We start from the raw sequence: 26,095 nt of genomic DNA, 5'->3' as shown, positions 1-26,095 counted from the left end.
TATTTATAAAAAGAGCAAATAAGCGTAGTTATGGACCAATTACATTGACGTTCAATTTATTAAATGTTCTAAAAGAAAAAATGATAAGTTAGGCTTTTCAATTATTTCTATAGTACTTTGGTATCCAATCTAAATTTTTGACCTAAATGTTAGTATTAAGTGCCTATTAGTGAGTACGAATACAGCCTAAGTTGTTGAAAGCATTTATCATCTTGGATCAATGTTTTCGACGATAATCACCAACAAAATAATGAGATACAAACCAACAACAAATTCCATGGACACTGAGTCACTTTTAGCTTTGGAAACGCCTATTGGTATAAAAAAAATTGAGCCATTGTTGTTAGCTGATATATCGGCTTTAATGTACACAACTCCTGTGCAAATCATCTTGTTTACAAAGCGTGGTTCCCTCAAATATGCCTGATCCTCTCTGTTCTTCGACCCTTGATTAACAAAATATCATCTCCTAATTTTCTAAGAGAAGGCTCATCCAGCTATGATGCTCTCTTCGATTTCTATACCTGAAATGTATGCAAACAGTATTTTCACAGAAGTTATACGTCCATTACACCACAATATATACAGTAGCCAGTAACAGACAAATAACAGAAAAATTGACCACCAGAAGATCAATGCAATAATTTGCATTTTGAACACACTTATCCCACACCAAAAGACTTGGGGACAATCAAATCATATACAGTATTGAACAATGCTTAATGTATGATAACCACCCACACCATCTATAAATCTCCCAATTATTTTCTATTTGGTTTATCAAGAGGTGAAAATTATAACCATTATATCTTCTCAAGTGATGCCACATGGCCACTATTATAATCTTCCCCTCCATCCCCCTGTTCCATCTTGCCTTTTCTGCTATTTCTATCGAAAAACCACTAAAAGCTAACTTCCTTTGAAATAGCTTAGTTCAATTCAAGAAATAAAAAATATTTAATCAATAAAAAAAATTAAATAAAAAATTAAAAAATAAAAAGAAAATGTAAGAAAAATATTTAAGGGTTCAAAAAGCTGCACAACCAACACTGTCGAATATTAACACTTCAAGCTTGCCATAAATTTGAGCTTTGATCAGGTAAGACCACAAAATCATGATTTTCCACCATATAGAGTACGAAGAATGAAATATAGCCCAAAGGATGGAAATAAAAGAATGTGCTAAAGACTTTTTACATTAATTTGTGTGGTAATTAAACTTTGGTAAAGAACACTTACCAAACACTAGGTTATCCCCATCTTTGTATACGACATTCCTTCCCTGAGAGGAGAGTTGCCCCTGAACTGCAATTCTAACGATTTCGTGTCACCTTCTTTCTCTTTGTCCAATGTGAATTCCAGCTGTTTCTCCACAGACTTGATTATAGCTGTGCGTTTTGTTCTTAACCGATATGGCGGAGATGCATTAAAAGGCTTTCCATTGCAAAATTCATTCACAACAGAGGAATGAGATGGAGGAGTGGGAACCAAGCTTCCATCCTGATTCATAGATTGATGTATTGCACTTTGCTGCTCAATTGAAGATGAGCACCTATCTTTGCAGGAAGCTTCTTCACATTTTCCATTCTTTAGGGTTTGAGGGGTTTGATATTGTACCTTTCTCTTTCTCATTATGGAAGGAGTATTAGGAAATGTCATAGCTGCAATTTTCAATATAGATTCTGGGCTATGAGCAGAAACACCATTGCTCTTCACACTAGGTGGAGTGAAGAAGCCTGTGCGAGATGTGAGTGGTGCTGGGCTGCAATCAGATTGTGTGCAACTGTTGGTCAAGTTTGATTCTGATGGACTACAAGTTTCACACTGTGGTGGTTTATAGTACAGTGACCCATAAGTTGGATTTACTGGGTGAAGAGGAGTAGCAGCATCTTCGTTTTGACCAAGCACATCAACACTCCTGCATTTATCAAGTGATGGTAATGGTAAAGAGTGTATATTTTTACAACTGAAGTCTATATAAGATGATCGCTCCACAACATCAGAGTCAGCAGTCTCATCAGCAGGACAGCTGGATGGACCCATTTCTTGAAGATTACTAGCCATATTCAACTTAATATTTGTGTCTTCTGGTACATGGTCTGTAGCACCTGAAGAAGTCTGAGCAGATGAATCGGATTCCTTATTTGAACCAACCATCAATTTCTCATTGGAAGTGGGTATTTCTACATCCCTTGCATTATTTTGGAGATTATTCTTTGCAACAGGTGGGAGTTTACCAGTGGCCAAATAAAAATCTAGCTTCTTCTTCAAGGAACTGTTCCAGTGATTTTTTATTGCATTATCGGTCCTATACAAAGAAACAGCAGAAATATGATGTTACAGGCAACTCAAAATGTCAAAATGAAAATACAGTTTATAAAATTCCAATTCAGTCGACCAAACAAAATTGTACAATCTTTTTCAAGGAATCAACCTATTTCTGGATAGGGACTCATGTGATGAAGAGAGAGATAGAGAGAAGCATGTACAAATATGGTAATGTTGCAATATTTGTTAAACATCTTAAATTGGTAATTGTTGCAATAGTAGGGGAATGGAGGAAGTAATACTTAGTAAAAACAAGTTAAGTTAACCAAAAATAAGATAAGTTCAGTAAAATAAGACCAAGTACAGTAAAATAAGTAAAGTTCAACAATAATAAGTTAATTTCTGTAAAACTCGGTTTTAACCAGTAAAAAATGATAATGATAATAATTAATAATGATAACAATAACAATAATAACAATAATAATAATAATAATAATAATAATAATAATTTTAGCAAAAATAAATCAAAATTAGCTTCAGGCCTAAGTGTTGTATCTGCTTTTGAAATTGGAATATGACCTCCAATTTTTGTCAGAAATAGAATGAATAAAAGTAAAAAATGACATCAAAAGACGAAAATGACACTTACTGCAAATTAAGTACCTCAGAAGTTCAGATAAAGAACCATTCCAATTACTCAATAAACACTCAAAGTTATGTATATAAAAGTCACCTTTAAATCAAGCAAAAATCTTTACTCACCTTCCAGGTAAATACTTGGCTATTTCAGCCCATTTGTTCCCATATATACGATGTGCATTCATAAGAGCTAGTTCTTCATCCAATGTCCAAGCATCCTTCTTTATATCTGGATTCAAATGATTGTGCCACCTACGAATAAATAAAACACCAATTCACCGACCACGAAAAGGGAAAGGACAACAACAGAAAAGTGATATATGACTCTTGAGAAAACCAATGCCCTAAACCCAACTTCAAGGAGGGAAAGAGATTACATCGGTCTAACGACCTCAAATTAACATGTGACTCATATATTGACTTCCTAAGTCCAAGGCCACGCTCCTATCTATGTTTGATGTTGTGAAATTACCATCCAATTCCAACGAGAGTCAAATATAACTTAATATACGTCTATTTATGAAAATTCTATAGTGGTCGTTTGAAATATGACTATCATAATATTTTAATGATTATATAGTTCATAATTAACATATTTTTATCCAACTAATTAATTATATTACTCTAATTTTGCTATAAAATATTATTATCAACATTTTTTTAATTTATCAAATTTTTAGTTTTATTTATGTAATTTTTACTCTTATTTTTGTAGTTTCTCGATAAATACTTATTTTATGTTAGATTAAAATTTTCAAAAATTATATTTGTACTATGGAAATTAGAAAACTAATTGTGTCCAATTTATAGCGTGAAAAAATGGATCGCTCATATTGTTTATCGTAAAAATAATAAGGTAGTCATATTTTAAACGACCGTTGTAGAAACATCCGTCTATTTAAGGCCCCATGAGAACATTTCGGTGCCACTAACTCACTTCCCACCCCTAGAACTTAAGGTCACAGTTTCATTTAATTAAAAATAATACTACTACCTCTCATCACATCTACTTTTATATTAAAATAGCAATTGACAACCACACTTCAATCCATCTAAAATTATAAGTCCTACTAATTGGGCACAATAAAGGGAATAAACTTCTAAAGCTAACATCCTATGGTATTAGCTATGAAATCTAGAAAGTTGTAAATTGTTATAATCTTCACACGAGATTCAAATTTCAGGCTATGGGCGTAGGACCAATATATATTTATAGGCTCCTCTACTCTTTAAGCTAGCTTATACGGTTTTAAAGAAACATTTTAGTTTGGCCACAAAAAATTTGAATTGCTTTTGAGATATAAATACAATTTTGCATTATTTTGGCCTATTTTTAAGGTTGACCTTTATTCAAAAAAGAAGAAAAAAAAGTAAGAGGAATGTTTACACATCTATCTATTCTATGCTCTAATTAAAATCTCTGGGAAGGACCATTCATCCCTGCCTAAATAACTTTTCAAATGCAACTTACTTAATAAATTAATAAAATAAAAGGAATTATAACTAACCGTCTAACCTATTTGCTAGATAGTGGGAGAAATACATAGGTAATTTACATTATGTAAAAAAATATGTCTTTTGTCAACTTTCAACCACAACCTTCAAAAGCAATCCTCAATTTCTATGCAATATAATTTATGATTTAGGTTTTTTTTTCTAACAATAACTAACTATTCTAAACTTTCCAAATTAACAAAGAAGTAACCGTCTTTCTATGTTGTATTTTTCCATAAAGTATATCCCTTGCATTTACGAATACATTCTAGTAATTGATAAAAGAAATGAGTATCTAACGGTGAAATAATCCTTGAGATGCTAAACCTAGAGTTTGTCCTACAGCAAACTTTGTAAATCACCATGTTTGTTTATTCTTTTAGCATTTCGAAAGTTTTGGGAAGCCCAGCAAATGAGCATTAACGGTTGATCCAATGGTCACAAGTATCACCCAAGTTTATGTTGGATGAAGGGGGTGTTGCTGAATATGAATTCAGTTATACATTTTTCTGCCTCCAACATCACAACAATTCATAAATGGATCACTTTGTATAGTTTGTTTGTAAGCTTACCGTTCTCGGCATTGCTTTCCAATACGCCCAGGTAAAGACTTGGCAATCACAGACCACTTTGTAGGGCCATATCTTGCCACTAACTTAATAATTATTTCATCCTCCTGCAATTAAAAAAGGGTACAGCAATACTTATAAGAATCCCAACAAACATTAAAAAATTATTTTATCCTCGTACAATTTAAAAAGAGCAATACAATACTTATAAGAACCCTAATAAGCATTATAAATGATAAGGTGACATCTGACCTCTTGAGTCCATGGTCCTTTAACAAGCTCAGGATTAAGAACTTTCTGCCATCTGTGCAGACATTGTACTTCAGATCTATCTGGGAAGAACTCGGCTGCATATTTGAACATTGTAGCATATATCAATGAAATGCATTAATTCCACATAAACTTCCATTATCTGACTAATTTCATCTATTAACCTATACACGTCAAAACTGAAGACTAACACTAAGAATGGATAAAGCAATTCTATAGTTTTATGCAATTAAAAATTGACAATAGAGAAATTATCAACATTGCAAATTTCTTGATGCTTAAAAAGACTCTTAATTGGCCATGAGAGTTGAATTTTACAATTCAAATGCAATTTGGAGTTGATTAAAATGAACAACAATATTTTGTTTAACCTTGTAAATTCTCCACAATGGCATACATTTGCTCATTTTTTGTATAAACAAGAAAATGATGATGTGTGACACAAGTAAATAAGAACACCCCCCCCCCTTCATCCACCTCAAAGAAGCACCTTGGCATATAAAAAAATTCTAAACCTCATACCGGTAAATATGTCGCATACTATGGCACCTTGGCAGGTTTTCTATTTCTATTGCACTCTGCAAACATCATGATGTGAACTATGAATTGGAAATTTTCCACTATATTGTGTAGTTCAATTAAACTATGAAACTTCTTTTTACGGTCTAAGGTGGGGTTGTGGACATAAAAATTAGGGTGGAGGTGGTGGTTTGTGTAATAGACTAACCTGGAGGGGTAGTATAGGTATTCTAGTAATAGGGTTAATAGTCCTTAGTATTAAATAGGGTGGTAAGGGAAAGAAATGGGTAGGAATATATAGGATGAAACCTCAAGTCACTTTTGGAGAGTTGTGAGCTAAACTCACTTTTGAAGATTGATAGCCTTAAGCTATTATCCTATCCTTTGTAACCTTTCAACCATTATCAATCAAAATCCAAGCTTTAATCTTTATTTACTTGCATTATTAATTCAGATTATAATCCTAGAAAGTCAATCCATTACACTTGGTATCAGAGTAGTGCTGGGAAGTCTGCTGATTTTCGTTTCATTAAACAAAAAAAAAGTCAGCAATGATCTTTGAGTCAGCCGAGAAAAGTATAGCACAACGGATGCATAGATGGATCTGTGAAGAGTATGCATACATTTCCAGCAAGAGAGAACATGGAATTTCAGATTCTGAGGAAAAGCAAAACATTCGTCTAGAGCTTCAGATTCATGAGTTCAATGGAAGAAACTTGGATGATTGGATCCTTTAAATGGAAGGTTTCTTTCATTTTTTTTCACTTAAGTGAAGAGGTGAAACTTAAGGCTGCCATAACAGGTCTTAATGGCAAAGCGTTGCAGTGGTTTGAAGGTGGCTACCAATACTTGAGTGACAGGTTCTGAAGGGAGTGTTGGTGAGTCGTTTCGGCTCATCATCTATAATGTCCTGGCAGGAGCAACCAACTCCAATTTTGAAACAATCAATCGAAGAGGAAACAAAGGTGCCATCTCAGATATTTTCAAAGGAGGTAGAGGAAATCAAAAAGAGAATCATCGGAAATGTTCTGAAGGATTTGGGCAAAATCACTAACAAAGCCTCTTCTCCAATGAAGATGAAGGAAGAAGACTATCAAGCAAAATCAGAAGAGGAGATTGCAGATAAGGAAGAGGAGGAGAAGGTACACTCCATGTCAGAAGATGAAAACGGAGTTTTTTGTTGGGGGTGTAACTCGTGGTGGCTTCGATAACATAAACGGCGAGTTGGGTTGTGGAGTTAGAGGTGTCGCAAGAAAAATTAAACCTGATGGAAGGCTTGGTGATTACGGAGCGGGTTTTACCGGTGGAGGTCGAGGTGGCTTCACTAGTGTATCGGGTGGAGGTGTTGGTGGGTATGCCCTGCCAGTGCTAAGCTAACTGTGTTGCTGGTGGAGCAATAATTTCTTAAAGTGGCTTCCCCAATGATTTGGGTGGAAAAGTGACCACTTTTGAAAGTGGTTTTACAGGGGGGTTTTGGTGGGCCAGGAAAGCCAGCAGACAACCTCTAAAGTGGTGGGAGAATTTTCATGAAGGGAGGTCAAGACAACTTTGCCTGCGATTTTGGAAGTGGGACAAGTGAATTTGAAGGTGTTCCTTTTATCGAACGGAGAGGAAAGGCTGGTGTGTTCGACGGAGGTAGGACAGAAGGTTTTTAAAAATGGCGGCGTCGACGGAAGCGGATCCGGCAGTGGTCCTGGTAGGTCCGCCGGAGAAGATGGTGAAGTGTGCCGGCAAGGTGGTGGGAGAAGCGGCGCAAGTCAAGGTGGGTCTGTCCGCATTTTCTATCTTACTCCTGGAGTACCGTGCAAATGGTACTCCAGATTTTATAAATTCATGTTATTTTGATATTAACTTCTTATTATTTCAATTTATATATATGTTATTTTTAAATAAATGTATGTTATTTTGCCTTTTTTCTTGGTCATCTTCCTGACTTCCTCCCATACTCTCTCTTCCTCTCTCAGCTACTCCAACTCAAAATCACACACATTCTCTTCCCTTCTTCATCCAATTTTCTGGGTTTCCCAAAAATCAACCTCTCACTCTCTCTCTCTTCCTCTCACTACTCCAATTCTAAATCAAAGACACTTTCTCTCTCCTCTTTTCTTCTTCCAATTTTCTGGGTTTCTTAGAAATTAATTGATTTGAAGCCATTTAAGGGTTCAAATGTGTTCATGTAAAGAAATTTAGTACCTCTTGAAGTGTTCGATTCTCTTTAAACTCAAAGCTGCTAATGTTGTTTTGATGTAAAACTTATTATTATTTCAATTTATATACATGTTATTTATAAATAAGTACTTGTTATTTTGGAAATTAAAAATAGCATGAATGGAGGTTGAAGTAAATAAGTAAATAACATATTGTTGTAACAAAATAAGTAAATAACGCAACATTTAAGCAAAATAACAAAAAGTGTGCGCAAAATAACTCAAACATATTTGTAAGGAGTACCATGATCCATTGTACTCCAGGAGTATATAATACTAATTGGGGTCTGTCAAGGAACAAATTCACCGCCACCATTGGCTTGCAAAAAGGGGTGGTGACTTCTCTGGAGAAGTTTGACTGAAATTTTCTTTGGCTTGTGGAGGAAGCCAAACATAGAAGGTACTAGTAAGGGTAGATTGCTTACTGTGCGTTGGAAATGAATCTATCATTTTTTTTAAGTCAGGTTTTTATTTGGGCCCATTGCAACATGGCCCAATTTCCTGATTCATGGCCCCAAGCCCAACATTACCCAGCAATCCTTACTTCCAACCACCATCCTTTGTTAAAACCCATTTACCTTCTATTTCCTAAAATCAGCATTGCCAGTAATCCTTATTTCTACACTTCTTGATTCTATGTAGACACCACTTGCTCTTCTCATAATTCAATTATCCTACCTGACAAGCTACAGCATTTTTCAATTCCTTATGCCATGTTAAGAGTACTAACCTTCAACAATGAACAACAACTCTCACAGCAACTCATAACTCATTCTCACTGTTGGCTTTTTCAAGAGTTGGAACAAGCGCCAATGTTGCCGAGGCCGGAAATTCAGTGCAAAATACTATCCACCTTGAGGACAAGGTGGAAGTTTAGGGGGCCGGTATTGTAATAAACTAACTTGGAGGGGTAGTATAGGTATTCTGGTAATATTAGTTTATTAGGGTTAGTAGTCCTTAGTATAAAATAGGGAGGTAAGGGAAAGAAATGGGTAGGCAAATATTGAATGAAACTTGTTGAGAGTTGTGACCTTAAGTCACTTTTGGAGAGTTGAGCTAAACTTACAATTGAAGATTGATAGCCTTAAGCTATTATCCTATCCTTTGTAACCTTTCAACCATTATCAATCAAAATCCAAGCTTTAATCTTTATTTACATGCATTATTAAATCAGATTATAATCCTAGAAAGTCAGTCCATTACACTACTAACATAAGGAAGAGTAATATTGGTAGTCTAGTATTATTAGGTTAGAATCTTTAGCTTTAATATAAATAGATAAGAGGAGAGACAGTAGAGGATACGCAGAAATTTGGTGTAGTCCTTAGGAGGGTTGTGACCTTAAGTCACTAATGGAGCTTTGTAGGCTAAACCTACTACTATCGTTTGTACGTGTAGGCATGAAAAATGTAAATAAGTGCCACATGGGATATTGAAATGGTCAAAAGTCATAATATTGACTCGGATTTTGACAATTAATTAAATTTAATTAATTGGGGTGAAATAAGTTAAATTAGCCCATTTTAATTGTTTTAATTAAATTGTTCATTTAATAGCAAAAGCCTACTTAAATGGGTTAAGCTATATAAATGAGTGAAGATTACCAAGTCAAAAGCCCAACTTCATTGCACATCATCAAACCCTAACCCTAGGGGTGTCTTACTCTATAAATAGAGCTTTTTTCTCTACTTCATGGGAGGAAGAGAAAAACTTAGAGAGAAACCTAGAGAGGAAAAAACCTATGAGTAAACAAGGAGATCAAAATACAGAGAAAGCCTCTCAAATACTCTAAACTTCTCCAAAGAAAACCTCTCATCAAATACTCTAAACCTCTCCGGACAAACCTCTCAAACCTAGAAGAACAACAAGCATTCGACGTGCCGTTCTACTCTAGAAGATCATCCGTGGAAGAGATCAAGCCTCAACGGCCCTTAACACGAAGGAAAGAAGGAATTCAAATCATCAAGAACACCCGTTCAACCTCTACATCAAATAGTCATTGATCGAGATCAAGCCTCGTCGGCCCTCAATCAAGAGTTCAAGTCAAAGGTCTACATACATCAACATAAGTCAAAGTTCTGCATCAAATCTTCGATCGAGATCAGCCTCGACGGCCCTTGTTCGAAAATCAAGTCAATTTGTGAATTACGTCAAAGTCAAACTGGAGATCGAATCAGAGGAGCAAATTAGAGATTGTACCCAAAATTATCAAATTAATAAAATCAACGTTTTGTTTCATTTATTTTGAATCTATATTTTACAGATTTAAAATTTGTGTTTACAGTACGAAACCATTAATTTGTTTAATCAAATTATTGTGTTTTCTCCGTTATTATATCAAGTAATATTAGTTCATTACACTAAACAGTTTCGTACAAACGATAGTAGTAGAAGCTCCATTAGTGACTTTAGGTCACAACTCTTAAGGACTACACCAAATTTCTGCCTACCCTCTAGTGTCTCTCGTCTTATCTATTTATACTGAAGCTAAAGACTCTAACCTAATAATACTAGACTACCAATATTACCATTCTTTATGGTTAATGTAATACAATACCGGCCCCCTAAACTTTCACCTTGTCCTCAAGGTGGATAATAGACGGCATGCGATTTCCGGCCTCGACAACTGTTATCACTGTTCCAGGAGTAGGCGAAAATAAAGGGTGGACTGCATTGAGGAATGTTGTTCCTTGCTGGGAGTTAGTACTCCCTCTAGGAGCCTAAACATGGCAGAAAAACGCAGCAGCTTGTCAAGGGAAGTAATAGGAATTAGGATGAAGTCAGTGGTGAAACAGGAAGTGTGAATGGGAGATGTTGGGAGTTGGAGGGTGGGATAATCTAGGTTAAAGTATATAGCAAGATTGGACTTAGAAATATAGTCATAAATCTTGGGCCCAAACTTTTGTGCCTGAAGTAAGATTAGGAAATAAGAAATGATTGGCTTTAAAGATGGGTTTAGTTTATAAAGGGTGTTGGATAATAAAAATGATTTTGGGGTAGAGATGTTGGGCTTTGGAGCATGGAATAGGGTAATGGGTCTTGTTGTATGAGCCCAATTAAGGGTTTGTCTTCATAAAAGAAATGGCTGCTAGACTCATTAAGGGTATAGGAAGAAGATTGTAGACACGTTGCCCTTGAGCTTATCTCTGAACTTGTATTTGTTTTGTCTTCTAATACACAAATAACAATAATACCCTTAACAACATAATCTGAATTCATCTTCCAGAAGATATCATGTGGTCTAACTACTCCTATAGGGTCAACCTTGGTTTTAAAAAGCGCGCCTAGGTGCGCTTCACTCCCAGGCTCTAAGAAATGGGCTTTAGCTAGGCGAGGTCACCTACGGAAGGCGCGCGCCTTGTGCGCCTCAAAGCGCCTTTGGTAATGTGCGCCTTCGCGCCTCAAGAAAAATAACTAAGATATAAGTTATAAATTGAAGAATGACGGACACTTTTTTAAATTTACACTACCTTAGCTTTACATATATTATTATTTGATTTATAATGAATCTTTTTAATTGGTATTTAGTACAATCAAAGTAAAAAATAATTTGAAATAAATATGTAAATACATGCGTCTTGGATACAAAAGGCGTGCGCCTTCGCCTTGCGCCTCGCTCCTAGGACGCAAGGACCATTTGCGCCTTTTAAAACTAAGGGGTCAACACTTTATCAGCATGTAATCAGCTCCCACATTTACAAGTCTACCCTTACTAGTAGTACCTTCCACTATTGGCTTCCTCTCCAAGCCAAAGCATGACTCACCCAAATTACCCAACACCTTTCCTTCGTCAGATTTTTGGAACTTACCAAATAACCACCACCCTTGGAATTCTCCACCTTCTGTTCCGCACAGGGAGCCAGCCCACTTTCGAACAAGCTACCACCACCTGCACCAGAAAAATCATTGTTCTTCACTTTAACTCTACTTTGCAAGTCAGGGTTCCCGGTTGTTCACTCACCAAACGCAAACAACTCAGACCACCACCTGATCCACTTCCTCCAGCGCCACCTCTCTCGAAAATTCCTCCAACAGTTTAGAAGTTACCGCTCGAAATGTTTTGTTACCCCCACCGAAACCAACACTGGACAACTTACTCGTGAACCCACCACAACAGCTAATGCAGTCATTGGCCTTGCTTGCTACACTAAATCCTTCTCTGGCAATCCACTAGCAGCGCCACTGCCCTTCCCAAATAATCCTAGTGACCAACCACCACAAAAAATACTAGCCTCACTCAGTCTAGCACTATCGAAAACACCCCCAATCTCATGAGTTCCACCACCACCCGATTCGCTGACGAAGCCACCTTTACCTCAGGTAAATCCCGCTACATAATCACCAAACCTTCCACCAGAGACACCTCCAACTTCGCAACCCAACTCGCCGTTAAAGTTTTTGGAGCCACCACGAGTTACACCCCCAACAAAAATCTCATTTTCATCTTCTAACTTGGTGTGTACCTGCTCCTCCTCTATAGCATCCGCTTTTTCGTCTTCTGATTTTGCTTGACAATCTTCTCTCTTCATCTTCATGGGAGAATGGACTTTGGTAGTGATTTTGTCCAATTCTCGTTGAACATTTATGCTGATTCTCTTCGTGATTTCCTCTACTTCCTTTGAAAATATCTGAGATGGCACCTTTGTTCCCTCTTCGATCGATTGTGTCAAAACGGGAATTGGTTGCTCATGACAGGACGTTATAGATGACGGGCCGAAACGATTCGCCAACACTCTCTCCAGAACCTGCACTCACGTATCGTTAACCACCTGTGCTCAAATTCAAACCACTCCAATGCTTCGCCACTAAGCCCTATAATGGCAGCCTTCAATTTCACCTTCTCATCTACCTGGAAAAATTGGAAAGCATTCTCTAGTTGAAGTACCCAATTATCCAAATTCTTTCCACAAAACTCAGAAAGTTGAAGCTCACATCGGACTCTTCCTTCGTCATCCAGATTTGAAATTCCACGCTCTCTATTGCTGGAAATGTATGCAAATCCCTCCGTAATCCAATTTTCAATATTCCATAAGTTGTGATGTCCTTCTTCCAGCAATAACAAGCACCATTTTTATTTTCTTCAGCCACTCACGTATCGGTACCCACCTGTGCTCACATTCAAACCACTCCAATGCTTCGCCACTAAGCCTTATAATGGCAGCCTTCAATTTCACCTCCTCATCTAACTGTAAAAATTGGAAAGTATCCAGATTCTTTCCACTAAACTTAGAAAGTTCAAGCTCACATCGGACTCTTTGTTCGTCATCCAGATTTGAAATTCCACGCTCTCTCTTGCTAGAAATGTATGCGAATGTAATGGATTGACTTTCTAGGATTATAATCTGATTTAATAATGCAAGTAAATACTCCCTCCGTCCTAAATTACTTGCAACGGTTTGACTTTTTGCACTATTCACACATCTCCCTTTGACCATCTTTTTTAACTATTATATGAAAGTCAATGTAATCATGTAAGATGTTGTTGAGTCTATTTTAATGTATAGTTACTTAATATAAACTTTTTATAACTTAAATAAATATATAATAAAAGATATCAACGGTCAAACATGTGCATCGGCAAGCGTGTTCAGTCAAAATGTTGCAAGTAAACTGGGGACAGAGGGAGTAAAGATTAAAGCTTGGATTTTGATTGATAATGGTTGAAAGGTTACAAAGGATAGGATAATAGCTTAAGGCTATCAATCTTCAAAAATGAGTTTAGCTCGCAACTCTTCAAAAGTGACTTGAGGTTTCATCCAATATTTGCCTACCCATTTATTTCCCTTACCTCCCTATTTATACTAAGGATTATTAACCCTAATGAACTAATATTACTAGAATACCTATACTACCCCTCCAGGTTAGTCTATTACAGTTAGTATCACACGAGGCAGACAATAGATTCTCTCCCACTGAGTTTTTTTATTCCTCATATCATATGACAGGAAATGAGCACTATAATATGGCAACCCAATGTCAACTCAGGTTTTTTTTTTGTTTTGGCATGGACTGCATAAGTCAGTTTTGCAAAGAACCAACCAAACATTATGTAGATTTCCTATAATTTGAACTCATACCATTTATATTTCCAAAGAAAGAGCTCCAGTTTCAGTACAGTAGTGAAGGAGGAAATTATCAAACTACAAAACATGTAAGAAAACAAACCTATTTTTTTCCAACTCTTTCCTTTGAAAGTTGAAACTGCATTTCGTAATGTTTCGTCCTACATTATAGCACTTTCCTTTATTAGCCAGCAAATAGAGTGCAAGAAATAGACACAATGACAATACAAAAATCCTTAAAAAGGGTGGTGGGAATTGAAGAGTAGTCAAAGTGAATATACCCACATTTTTAAGCTTAAAAAAGGAAAAATTGCAAATTGTAGCCATTTAAAGTTATTATTTTGTAAATTGTAGCCATTTATGAAAAAAAAATGCAAATTGCAACCCAAAAGCTCTTGTAATTGTAAACCGTAGCCCGATTAAACTTTTTCATTGGTTTACGTGCCAAAAAATATTCAGTTAAGGTTTTAGGGGCTATTTTAGACCTTAAGGATCCGAATTGAACTCCGAATTAGCAAAATTATAACATAAGTACCTCGTTTGGCGTAATAAAAATGTATCGATATGTGGGCAACTATATTTTGCTGTAAAAATAAGGCGCTTAAGTTATTTTCTTGCTAATTCCGAACTCAATTCGGACCCTTAAGAGCTTAAATGACCCCTAAAACATTAATCGAATATTTTTCGACTTGTAAATCAATGAAAAGTTGAATCGGACTGCAATTTACAATCTATAAGAACTTTTTGGCTGCAATTTGTAATTTTTTTAAATGGCTTCAATTTGCAAAATATTAACTTTAAATGGGTGCAATTAGCAAATTTTCCCTTCAAAAAAGAAAAAATAATAACAATCCAAGTTTCGGTAGAGATATTATCTTTAATACTAACCTCTTCAGGTGTCCAACCACCCTTTGCTCGCCTAATTGGTCCTGTAGTCCTCCTACAAGAAAAATTTGCTGACAAATCAGACTACATAAAACTAAATAAATAAATAAATGCAATCAGTCAAAAGTCACTTGTACATGTAAATAGAGATAGTGCCACAAGGGTGAAAATGATAAGAAGCATTAGAAAGTGAACATACACAAAGCATACTGCTTACACACACTAGACTATGAAATTTAATCCCTTGATTCATAGAGTATGATTTGAAGACAATTCTTTAACTGAACATTAAAATGTGAAATGATAAAAGAGAATGTTACACTCAAACAATATTCTCTATATATTGTCCACTATAAAAAGTGTTACCAAGAAGACCTTAGCCTTCAAAGATGAAAAAACAAGGGAAAATTGCAAAAAACCACCTTTTATAACTTTTTTGTAAAAAAACACCTTATAAAAAATTTTGTGTAAAAGAACACCTAAAACCGCTTTTTTTTTTTGGGATATCACACCTTAGTCTGGTTTCCATCTTTTGACTTGGTTTTCGGACATTGACTTGCACGTGAAAAGCACGTGTTCCGGTGAGTTCTCCCTTTTCTTTTTTTTTCCCAATTCACCCTCCATTATTTCTCTAATTTAACTTTCTCTCTCCTCCCTTCTTCTCCAACAAAATCTCAATTATTCACCATTGATGAAGAAATCTACATTTTAAAGCATGAATTGTTGCAATTAACATAATTTCAAGTAGGGTAAGTTGTTGTAATGACTGAAATTTCTTGTAAATTATGTTGGGTTTTTGAATTTTCATAAATTAGGGTTTGTAATTGAAAATTAGGGTTCTTCGTTTTTGCCCACAAATGATGAAATTAAGAGTAATTTCGAGAGGCCAATGTACACCAATCGTGCTTGCTCTATTGGGCTTTAATGAAGGAAGGGGATGAAGAGGTGAAGTGGGGTTTTTGGGTGGATGGGCTGAATAAACGGGGTGCAATTTTCATGGGAGCATTTTGGGTGAGATGGTGTTGGTGAGAGTGGTGGTGGTGAGGTGGTGTTGGTGGGGGTGACAGTGTGGTGGCGATGAGGGAAAAGAGAAAAAAATAAAGGAAGAAGATCACGTGACCCACACGTGCAAAGTCAACGTCGGAAAACCAAGTCAAACACCGAAAACCGCGTTAAGGTGTCACTTCGCAAAAAAAGAGTGGTTTTAGGTTTGTTTTTACGAGAAAATTTTTATAAGGTGTTTTTTTGCAAAAAAAAGGTGGTTTTTTGCAACTTTTCCAAAAAACAATTATTGTGAAAATACTCTCTCTGTTTCAATAAAATAGATACCGTTTGAAATTTGGCACCATTAACAAGTTCACTTTAACTATCTTGAATTCATACGGAGGAAAATTATAGTCATTTAGAAACTTTTTAAACTCATCTCAAAATATGAATATTCAAAATATCAACTTTTATAAGTTCTACACTGTAATGAACCAATCAAGGCCACCTATTGTGCACACTTACTACAGAAGGAAGCAGCAACAACAAAAAGACTCGAGCAAACCACTAGACAACAAGAACAACAATTGACAGCAGGAGACAAATGATTAGAACAGAAATCGCTAGAAGACAAAGTAGTAGTTGTTAGTAATTAAGGCTAGTCACATGTGTTACGTAAGGAGATAGTTAAATAGCTAGAGGGGGGAAAATAGAGGATTCATTCAGAAAGTTGTATTAATTAAGTGTAGCCATAGTTGTAGTGTACTCTCAAGAGGCGAGTTCGCGAGGTTGAAGATGATACAGTTGTTGAAGATGATAAAGTGAAAAAGAAAAAGTTGAGGGGGCATTACGCATGAGACAAACTTCTTTTTGAACTTCTTACTATATTGGGGCCCTCAATATAGGAAATAGGAATATATATTCATATAAAGTTATTATTTACACCTTTTTTTAGTTTACTGAGTTTTTACTATGTCATTTTTTTGTGCTAAACTTCACTAATGTCATTAGTCTCTAAGTCTCCCACTCATTACACTAGCTTATTGGGAACTTGAAGTCTTGAAAACTGAAAAGGACAACTTGCAAGTGATTAATGTTTTAACTATTTTTTTACGGGAAATATGAATGTTTTTTGGATGAAATGAAAATCAATGTTTTAATTTCAAATTAATTTTAGTTTTATTTTTCAGATTATTATTTATAGATATATATATATATATATATTAAACTACACCCAACGTTCCCGATTCACTCAATGTAGCGTTTCCCGTTTCCGTCCCGCGTTTCGTATCGAATTTCGTTCCTTGTATCATTGCTCAAGCCTTTCGGCTATATCTATCCAATCAATCATCTTCTACCATTATCTTCTTCTTCTTGTTATCTTGAATCACTTGTGTGAGAGCGCAGTCCATTGCATTTGGTATCAGAGCAGGTATGGCTCCGGCGCCAGGAACAAACACCTAGCGTATTGAAGCCTTGGGGCACATGATGGACGTGGTGTCAAAGGTGGGTGGAGGAGAAGGCTCCATTCAAGCCATCCTGACCACATCACGGAAAGCATGGAGAATCTCCAAAAGACCCTAGTAGAGCAGTTTTCCAAATAGCAGGACGCTGAGGCGGTTCAACCGACTCACGAAAGACAACACCCAACAAGTAGCCTTGGTGAGACGCGACCGGGACAAGTTTTTCTAGGAGATCCGCGGAGCGGTGGAGACCATCCGTGACAAGCAGAAGGCACCGGTGGCGTTTGAGGATGAGGCGGAGGCTTCCGGTGCCGGAGGAGGCATTCCACGGCGGTCGTTTAGGGTGGAGAACGGTGGAGGTCATAACAGGGAGCCACCACTCCAGCCGTCCAGGGGGTTCGAGAGTGGTGAGAATTTCGGAGGTCAGGGGAATTGGAAGTTCCGAAAGTTGGATATGCCTATCTTCTCCAGCGACGACCCCGGCGGTTGGTTAATGAGGGCAGAACAATATTTCCAGTTCTATCAGTTAACAAAGCAGGAACAACTTCAAGCGGCGATGGTGTCTATGGAGGGTGATGGCTTGAGGTGGTACCAGTGGGAGAATCGCCGGTGGCCGCTGCGAGGGTGGGAGGATCTGAAGCAGCGCCTACTCACTCAGTTTCGGCCAACGAACGCGGGGTCGCTCCATGAGTAATGGCTGGCCGTTGAACACACCACCACGGTGGCGGAATATCGGAGGGAGTTTAATGAGAAGGTCGCACCGCTTTCCAAAGTCTGATGAAAGGGCAGTTTGTTAATAGGTTGAAGGAGGATATAAGGGCGGAGCTGAGAATGTTGAACCCGTTCACGCTGGAACAGGCCATGGATCTTGCAACCCGAATTGAAGAAAGGAACCGGGTCCATGGGCTTAAGAAATCGGGTGAGGCCTTCACAAAACCCAACCCGTATTCTTACTTCAACAAGAGTCCTGCAAACACTCTTTTTAGGGGAAGTGGGCCAGCCCAATCGTCGGTTTTGCAGCCTAGTGTACAATCAAGCAAAGGGGCCCAAAGTTCAAGTGGATCAGTAAATAACTCTGTTTCCAAAACAGAGTAACAGCCAGCTATTCACGCTTCAATGGAGGAGTTCGAAGGTTGACGAAGCATGAATACAAGACAAGAAAGCAAGAGGTTTATGTTTCAAATGTGATGGGAAGTGGGATTTCAACCATGTGTGTCGGGCCAAAGAGTTTAGTGTGTTGTTGGTGGATGAGGAGGGGAGTGAGGAGGAAGAGAATGATCACGAGTTCGAGTCCTTAGAAGCTCCCCCAAAATGGGAACCAAGGAAACTCCTGCAACGGTATCCTTGAACTCGTTAGCCGGGATAACTAATCCTAGAACCATGAAATTGAACCGGTAGTAGGAAGTGGAACTTTTGGAGTATCTCTTGGAAATGGTGAAACCGTGAAGGGCCGAGGGTCTTGTGTAGGAGTGCGACTTGAGTTGGAAGGAGTAGTAGTTGTTGAGGACTTCCTTCCTCTACAACTAAGCAATTCCGATTTGATTCTTGGGGTTCAATGGCTTGAGAAGCTAGGGGAGGTGCTCACTAATTGGAAAACTCAAGAGATGAATTTCACGGTGAATGGAAAGAGGGCACACATCAAGGGTGATCCGTCACTTGCTCAAACCGGAATCACCTTAAAGGCAATGATTAGAAGCTTGCGTAAGGAAAAGGGGGGCATCCTAGTTGAGTTTGGCCGAATGGAGGGGATGGAGGAGGAGAAAGGAGAAGCCATTCCGGAATTCTTGAAGGGTGAAATTGAAGAGTTTGCGGGGGTGTTTGAGAGTCTTAAGGGGCTACCTCCAAGTAGGGGCCGAGAGCATGCCATTGTCCTTAAAGAGGGGAGTGATCCGGTTAGTGTGAGGCCGTATCGATACCCGCAAATTCAAAAAGATGAAATAGAGAAGCTAATTGGTGAGATGTTGATGGCCGGAATTATCAAACCCTCAACTAGCCCTTTTTCAAGCCCGGTCCTCTTGGTAAAGAAGAAAGACGGCTCTTGGAGGTTTTGTGTAGATTATAGGGCCCTCAACAAAGAAACCGTACCGGATAAATATCCCATTCCGGTGATAGATGAGCCACTTGATGAATTACATGGGGCATGTGTGTTTTCCAAGCTTAACCTCAAAGCCGGTTATCAACAAATTTTGGTGAAGCTCGCAGATACACACAAGACGGTGTTTCGTACCCAAGAGGGTCACTATGAATTTTTAGTGATGCCATTCGAACTCACAAATGCGTCGGCGACCTTCCAATCATTAATGAATGAGGTATTCCATCCATTCTTGAGAAAATTTGTCCTTGTGTTTTTTGATGATATTCTTGTCTATAGTTCTAGTGAGGATGATCATGTTAGGCATTTACACCTAGTGCTGGCTACGTTGAAAGAGCATGTTTTATTTGCAAACAAGAAAAAATGTGAGTTTGGTAAGGAGGAAGTGGCCTATTTAGGCCATATCATCTCAAAAAATGGAGTGGTTGTGGATCAAGAGAAAGTGAGATCCATGATCAATTGGCCCATTCCAAAAACTTTGAGAGAACTTAGGGGTTTTTTGGGCCTGACAGGGTAATATAGGAAATTCATAGCCCATTATGCACACATAGCCCACCCCTTAACACATGAGTTGAAGAAAGACAACTTTAAGTGGTCTTGAGGCATTTGAGAAGCTCAAATCGGCAATGGCAGTGGCTCCTGTTTTGGCCATGCCCGATTTACACAAAGACTTTGCGGTCGAAATGGACGCGTCAGGATATGGACTAAGGCAGTGTTAATGCAAGACAACCGGCCAATTGCGTTTTTTAGCAAGGTGTTGGGTTCGAGTGGCTGAGCAAAATCAGTGTATGAGAAGGAATTGATGGCGGTTTGTTTGGCGGTGCAAAAGTGGCGCCACTGAGACACATTACACAACAGCATGAGGTAGCCATGGAGTATCAAAAATGGATCCGCAAATTGATCGGCTTCGATTTTGAATTGCAATACAAACCCGGATCGGAAAACCAGGTAGCGGATGCACTATCAAGGAGAGGGGAAGATGAGTCTGGCAGCCATAGTCACCACCCAAGGAGTTGATTGGGAATTTCTCAAAAAAGAGAGTGAAGGGGATGCCGATTTGCAATCGATTAGGGAGGTCGTTCGAGAAGGGAGAGCGCCACTTGGTTTCACTTTGGAAGGGGAGCGCCTGATGTATAAGGGGCGAGTGGTCATACCTCGAAATTCGAGCGTCAAGCCCACCTTGTTGGCGGCTTACCACGATTCAGCGGGGGGGCATGGTGAAGAAACGAGGACTTATTTGCGGGTAGCAAGGGAGTGGTTTTGACAAGGGATGCGGAGAGATGTTGCCGAGTACATTCGAGCCTGTGATGTTTGCCAGCGAAACAAACACTCGCAGCGGAGTCCGGCGGGGTTGCTTCAACCGTTACCCATCCCGGAGAAGGTGAGGGACGATATCACAATGGACTTTATTGAGGGTCACCCACGGTCCAAAGGAATCGACACCATATTTGTGGTGGTTCATCGGTTGTCGAAATACGCACACTTGTGTGGTTAAGGCACCCGTTCTCGGCTGTAACAGTGGCGGAAGCCTTTGTTAAGGAGGTGGTGCGCTTACACGGTTTTCCGGGAAGCATTGTCTCGGATAGAGTCTTTTTTAGTAGCTTTTGGAAGGAGTTGTTTCGACTACAGGGGACTGATTTGCGGAGGAGCACATCGTATCATCCTCAAAGTGACGGTCAAACGGAGGTGGTCAACAAGGGATTGGAATCATACCTTGCATGCTTCGCCTGTGAGCAGCCTAAAGCATGGGCGAAATGGCTGCCGTGGGCTGAGTTCTCATATAACACATCTGTCCACTCTTCCACTTAAATGTCACCTTTTCGATTTTTATATGGCAGGGATCCTCCCAAATTAATTAAGGTGGGTACGGGGTTTACTCAAGTCGAGTCATTGGATGAATTATTGCACGAGAGAGACATTATGTTGGATGAATTGAAGTTGAACTTGGTGCGTGCCCAGCACATCATGAAGAAGAACGCAGACTTAAGGCGACGGGAGGAGCAATTTGATGTGGGAGATTTGGTATATCTCAAGCTCCAACCGTATAGGCAGCGCTCTTGGGCAAGAGACCATTTGAGAAACTTGCGGCTCGTTTCTATGGGCCGTTCGAGGTTATTCAATGTGTGGGCAAAGTGGCGTATAAGCTGAGTTTACCAGACCATTGCCGCATCCATCCAGTGTTCCACGTATCTCAACTCAAGAGAGCGATTGGCAGCAACCCGAGTTCCCCTACCATCCCTGACCAAATCACCCCGGAGCTAGAATTGATGGTTGAACCAGGCTGGTGCAAGGAAAGTCCATTGTGCAAGAAGTGCTAGTGAAGTGGCAGGGCTTACTTGAGGCCACATGGGAGGATGGTACTTTAATCCTTGATCGTTTTCCCGACTTCCAACTTGAGGACAAGGTGGTTCTTTGGGGGGGGGGGTAATGTAATGAACCAATCAAGGCCACCTATTGTGCACACTGCAGCAACAACAAAAAGACTCGAGCAAACCACCACACAAGAACAACAACAATTGACAGCCGGAGACACAAATGATCAGGAGCTTTATTTTGGCACCAAGGCAAGAAGACAAAGTAGTGGTAGTTGTTAGTAATTAAGGCTAGTCACATGTGTTATGTAAGGAAATAGTTAAATAGCTAGAGGGGGAAAATAGAGGATTCATTCAGAAAGTTGTATTAGTTAAGTGTAGCCATAGTTATAGTGTACTCTCAAGCCTTTCGGCTATATCAATCCAATCAATCGTCTTCTGCCATTATCTTCTTCTTCTTGTTATCTTGAATCACTTGTGTGAGAGCGTAGTCCGTTGCATACACTAGTAAGCATAAAGCTCAGCATCATCCATCCCACCACTCCACGATAGCATACATCTTAACATTGTACATTGTAATTTACTAAGTTCCACCTTCTGCAAAGTTGTTTCTCGGAACAAGATTACCAAAAAGCACCACAATTTCACTCTAATACATTGGGTATTAATATTTTAGAATTAAAAAAATTGAAAAGAATCAGATTGCTCTAGGCATATAGGGCACCACACAAATATAAGTTAATTCATAGAGGTTATGTCAACGAAACACAAAAGTGGAGAGAGTTGAGCTTCCGATACCTATGAGAAGGCGAAGTGGCAACCGGGCTACTAACGCCCGAAGACTTGAGACTAACACTGGCACTACCCTCTTCCTCGGAAACTGACGAACTCGAAGCAGCAGCTGATTGTTTGTTCTCCAAACAACACTCCTCCGCTTTCAAATCACCTTCTGCCATCTCCAACTCGGATACTTGTAATACAATTCACTATATCACACATCCTAATCACAATCACAACTTAATTGCCATGAAATCACATACGCTCATTAAATACACATGAAATCGGCAAACATCAAAAAATAAATCACCAAATAAAAATCATAAACCCTAAAATCAAATTATTCCTATGAATCTCAACTAACTATACATAATCAGCATAAACAAAACACGGATCTTACCTTCAATTATCAGATCAATACAACAAACCAAGCAAAAATTAACAAGAAATTCACAAATTCATCAAAACAAAACGAAAAAAAAAAAAAATCAATTACACAACTTGTTAAATTCCAATCAAAAAATCAAATTCAAGGGGAAAAAAAAAATCATCAAAATTGTAATACAAAAAAGCATATAATTCAAAATCAAATTAATAAAAACAAACCTTAAAAACTGGCGGGAATCATTGCAAAAAAGGAAATTTTAGGTTGCCGTTGGAAACAACAGCAGATTCTAGAGAGAGAAAGAGAGCGGTTTGCCCGTTGAATGTAGAGAGAGAAAGAGAAGGGCTTTTTCAGAAAGACGAAAAAAAAACAATCTAATCAAAATCAAAAAAATAGAAAAGAAGCAAATGAGAGAAACGTAACGAATATAAGATCACCGACGTTGCCGTTTGGTGCCGTTAGAAAGAGATTTGTGAGTTGTATGTAAGTTTTCGGAAACCCTATAATTTAATGGGCGTTAACGTTGACGGTTTTCAAATTATATTTAATAAAATAAAAAATGAAAAAGGGAAGAAAAAGGGCAGAAAAAAGTTTGAACCTAAAACGGCACAGTTTTGGGTTGTGGGGAAAGACTAGTCGTTAGTTTATGGTGCTTTCCCGGGCGTTTTGTGACCGCTGGATTAGATTGTGAAAGTGGGTGGTTTAAGATTGTGTGAATAGTTAGGTGTAATTATTGGTGATCAAGGAATCGTTAGAGTCAAAGCTTATGCAACCGGGGATGTACTCGATGATATTATTATTGTTTGATTAGACAAAGAATTGTGGTGTTTGTGGATTTTTGTGGAACGTTGGGTTCAAAAAATTCAAAACTTTTTGTATACATCCGATTTACACTAATATTAGTGTATATCGAGCAGTATAAAGGTAACTTTTAGCTAATTTTAGGGTAACTTTTTGCCTGTTGTAGGCGTCGTTTGAAGTGCTCCTACGTTTAAAGCATGTGTGAATATGCTTGACACTCATAGAAAGTGGGAATTGACATATACGATTAGGGACAAGGAAAGTAGGGAGTCGCCAACAAGTTTTTAAGGAACTTGTAAACCGTTCACGGATCATAAAAAGGCAACCATGATAAGGGACAACGATAGGCAACAATGATTGACCCGTGAAGGCTACACCCCATTCATAATCCATGAGATTACTAACTCCATATGGTTCGGAACCACAAAAGGAGGATCGGGGATGATGGTACGGAGTGAGTCATGGAGTCACATTCGCCCGTATTGGCCTCTACTCGATTCTTATAGTGAAAAACATTCCTGCGATCTCAAAGGCATACAAACAAAATATTCAATTCGCTCCAAACTATTATTAGGCTAAATTGGTTGAATATTAATGCAACATATTATTCTAAAATATTTGTGGCTACTTGATTATACAATAAGATTAAAAAGGAACCTAAACCGGTTGTCCAAATTATCTTATTAGGCGTGATTTTCAATTACATATTCCCTTGAAACATGCAATATGGTGATCAATAAAAATAATAAACATTAATATTGGAAACAATTTAACAATAATTCCAACAATATAAAATCGTTAGAAAAATAATAGAAATAAAAGGAACATAAATCTTACTTTGATTCTGTTTGTTTGCAACTACAAAATAATAAACGAGTTAGTAACTTCAAGGAAATAATAATAAAACAACAATTAAATTAAATTAAATGAAGTAGAGTTGATTTGGGGCCAAACCCTCAAACAGTTCTACCTTTCACGCCTTGGCTTAAGGACAGAACCACGAGTAAAGAATGGACTCCTTGGAGTACTTGAAAAAGGAATTTTGAAATAAGAAGGGTAGGCTAGTGTTTAGGCTAAAGCATAGAAGAGAGAAAAATAGAGAATTAATTGATGCTCCGTACATCAGAAATGAGGGGGTATTTATAGAGAAAATGTGTTGAGGGAACACACGGAACCCTAAAATGATAAAAACCCTAAAAAAGTATCCCACGACACGGCAAACTGTACCGTGACACGGGAAGTCCCACTGTCAGACGGGAAACGTTCCTGATTAGGGGATTTTTGCTCCCACCAATCGGAATGCGCCACGTGGGCCAATCAGGACCTGCCAAGTGTCCCCTAGTTGGAACTGTCAGGGCTTGCCACGTGGCACGCGCTTATTCGTCCACCTTGGACCTGTTATGTCATGACATGTGGCATACTCCATGCCTAATGGAGAAACCGGCCACCCAGGCCCAACTTCCGAGGGAAGCCCAATCGGCCCTAGGTTATAAATACCTCCCTTAATCCTCATTAAGGGGGAGGACGAAAACAACACGCGAAAAACATTACGGAACACACTAATAACCGGCTGATCTCGCTAACAAAGCAGATTACCTACATTAAACACTCTCACCTAGAGAGACCTTATTACTTTAATTTCTGCATTAATTACTCCTTAATCAGGTACTAACTTGACCGTTGGAGGCGGAGCTCACAGGAGTCTCCGTTATTTTGCAGGTACAGGCGTCCGGTTCCAGTCTCGGAATTGTAACTCTCCCGCAGGACATCAGAAAACCCCGAAACAGTTCCCGTGACACGGTGCAATTTTTGAGTGACGCGGGAAATTTTTAGTTAACGGGGAAGAAAACGCGTTAAGGGTTTACGCGGAAAGGACACGGAAATTCCCGTGTCACAGCAGGTTTCCCGTGTCACGGGAAATCCCACCGTCAGACGGGAATGATTCCCGTGACGCGGGAATTTTCAGCCCGATTTTCCGTCTAAATACATTTTTAAACCTAATTTCGTTCAGCATTTTAAATGTCGATTGATAATTTCGGGCCTTTTTCTGATTTATTATTATTTTGGCTAAAATAAGAAAATAAGCAAATAAAATAAATAAAAGGTTTGGGCCAAAAATAAATGACAAAACAATAGTATAAAAAAGGTTTAAGCTGAAATTAAATAATAAGTTTGGGCTGAAATTAAAACTATGCTTTTACCAAACATCAAGACTAATCCATGGACCGTTGAAAAATACAAATTTAATCAAATACGATTTTTTAAGCACTCTCGGGATTAAATACTGAACCCGACCAATAGTGGCGGTGAAAGGTTGTTCATCATCGGGTTTGGTTTTGGGGAGACATTTTTAGGTGTCTACAGAAGC

General features: G+C 38.3%; 1 protein-coding gene across 4 annotated transcripts; it reads right to left on the bottom strand.

The window, feature by feature from the left end:
- Positions 1-298: 298 nt before the first annotated feature.
- On the bottom strand, positions 299-23,385 carry LOC110735294 (transcription factor MYB3R-3-like). Of its 4 annotated transcripts, none has more exons than XM_021915477.1 (9): positions 23,148-23,385; positions 22,563-22,734; positions 14,917-14,968; positions 14,132-14,189; positions 5,223-5,317; positions 4,974-5,077; positions 3,031-3,159; positions 1,240-2,308; positions 299-524 (listed from the first exon to the last, which is right to left on the bottom strand). In XM_021915477.1, the coding sequence occupies exons 2-8, from the start codon at positions 22,718-22,720 to the stop codon at positions 1,246-1,248; spliced, it is 1,659 nt and encodes a 552-aa protein (XP_021771169.1). In that variant the 5' UTR covers positions 22,721-22,734; positions 23,148-23,385; the 3' UTR covers positions 299-524; positions 1,240-1,245. The 4 variants fall into 4 exon arrangements, with proteins under 4 accessions (XP_021771169.1, XP_021771167.1, XP_021771166.1 ...); XM_021915475.1 differs by having other exon boundaries at positions 22,563-22,780; positions 23,148-23,384; XM_021915474.1 differs by having other exon boundaries at positions 22,563-22,764; positions 23,148-23,384.
- Between the last annotated feature and the right edge of the window lie 2,710 nt (positions 23,386-26,095).

The sequence above is a fragment of the Chenopodium quinoa genome, unplaced genomic scaffold, assembly GCF_001683475.1.
Source record: "Chenopodium quinoa cultivar QQ74 unplaced genomic scaffold, ASM168347v1, whole genome shotgun sequence".
In the NCBI taxonomy this organism is placed as follows: domain Eukaryota; kingdom Viridiplantae; phylum Streptophyta; class Magnoliopsida; order Caryophyllales; family Amaranthaceae; genus Chenopodium; species Chenopodium quinoa.
The sequence above is the reverse complement of the archived record's forward strand: the minus strand, read 5'-3'. Positions and strand labels throughout refer to the sequence as shown.